At 72.0% G+C, this 425-nt stretch overlaps 1 protein-coding gene across 1 annotated transcript; it reads right to left on the bottom strand.

Moving 5' to 3' along the window:
• Positions 1-28: 28 nt before the first annotated feature.
• Positions 29-406, bottom strand: LOC103252781 (E3 ubiquitin-protein ligase NEURL1; the record flags this gene model as incomplete). Its single annotated transcript, XM_008051374.1, has 2 exons — positions 29-274; positions 362-406. Coding segments are annotated over 2 exons (276 nt in total), but the record flags the coding sequence as incomplete, so codon positions are not given.
• Between the last annotated feature and the right edge of the window lie 19 nt (positions 407-425).

The raw sequence follows: 425 nt of genomic DNA, 5'->3' as shown, positions 1-425 counted from the left end.
CACCGAACGGAGGGGCGAGTCTTGGGCCAGGCCCCGGCACCAGCTAGGAGCTGCGGTAGGTCTTGATGATGTCCTTGATGGGCCGGCGGCAGATGGGACAGCAGGCCTGCAAGGCCTTCTTGAGGCGCAGGCCGCAGGCGTAGCACAGGCACATGTGGCCACACGTGTAGATGACCGTGTCCACGGCGCGCTCGTAGCAGATGGTGCACTCGTCGCTCCAGGGGCCTGGGCCCAGCGGCGACCCGGGTGGGCTTGGAGGCGAACTGGGGGCTGTCTCTGGGGGGCAGGGGCAGGCGCCAGTCAGCAGGGAGAGGCGCGGCCGCGCCTCCGCGTCCGTCACGGGGATGGCAGGGACCCCAACCCCCCAGGAGGCCGAGCCAAGGCAGCCGGCTCCGGGGGGCGGGGGGCGTGCCTGCCCTGCGGGT

This window comes from Carlito syrichta, unplaced genomic scaffold (assembly GCF_000164805.1).
Source record: "Carlito syrichta isolate Samal-C Ts95f unplaced genomic scaffold, Tarsius_syrichta-2.0.1 Scaffold170296, whole genome shotgun sequence".
Classification (NCBI taxonomy): domain Eukaryota; kingdom Metazoa; phylum Chordata; class Mammalia; order Primates; family Tarsiidae; genus Carlito; species Carlito syrichta.
This window is presented reverse-complemented; position numbering and strand designations above follow the sequence as displayed.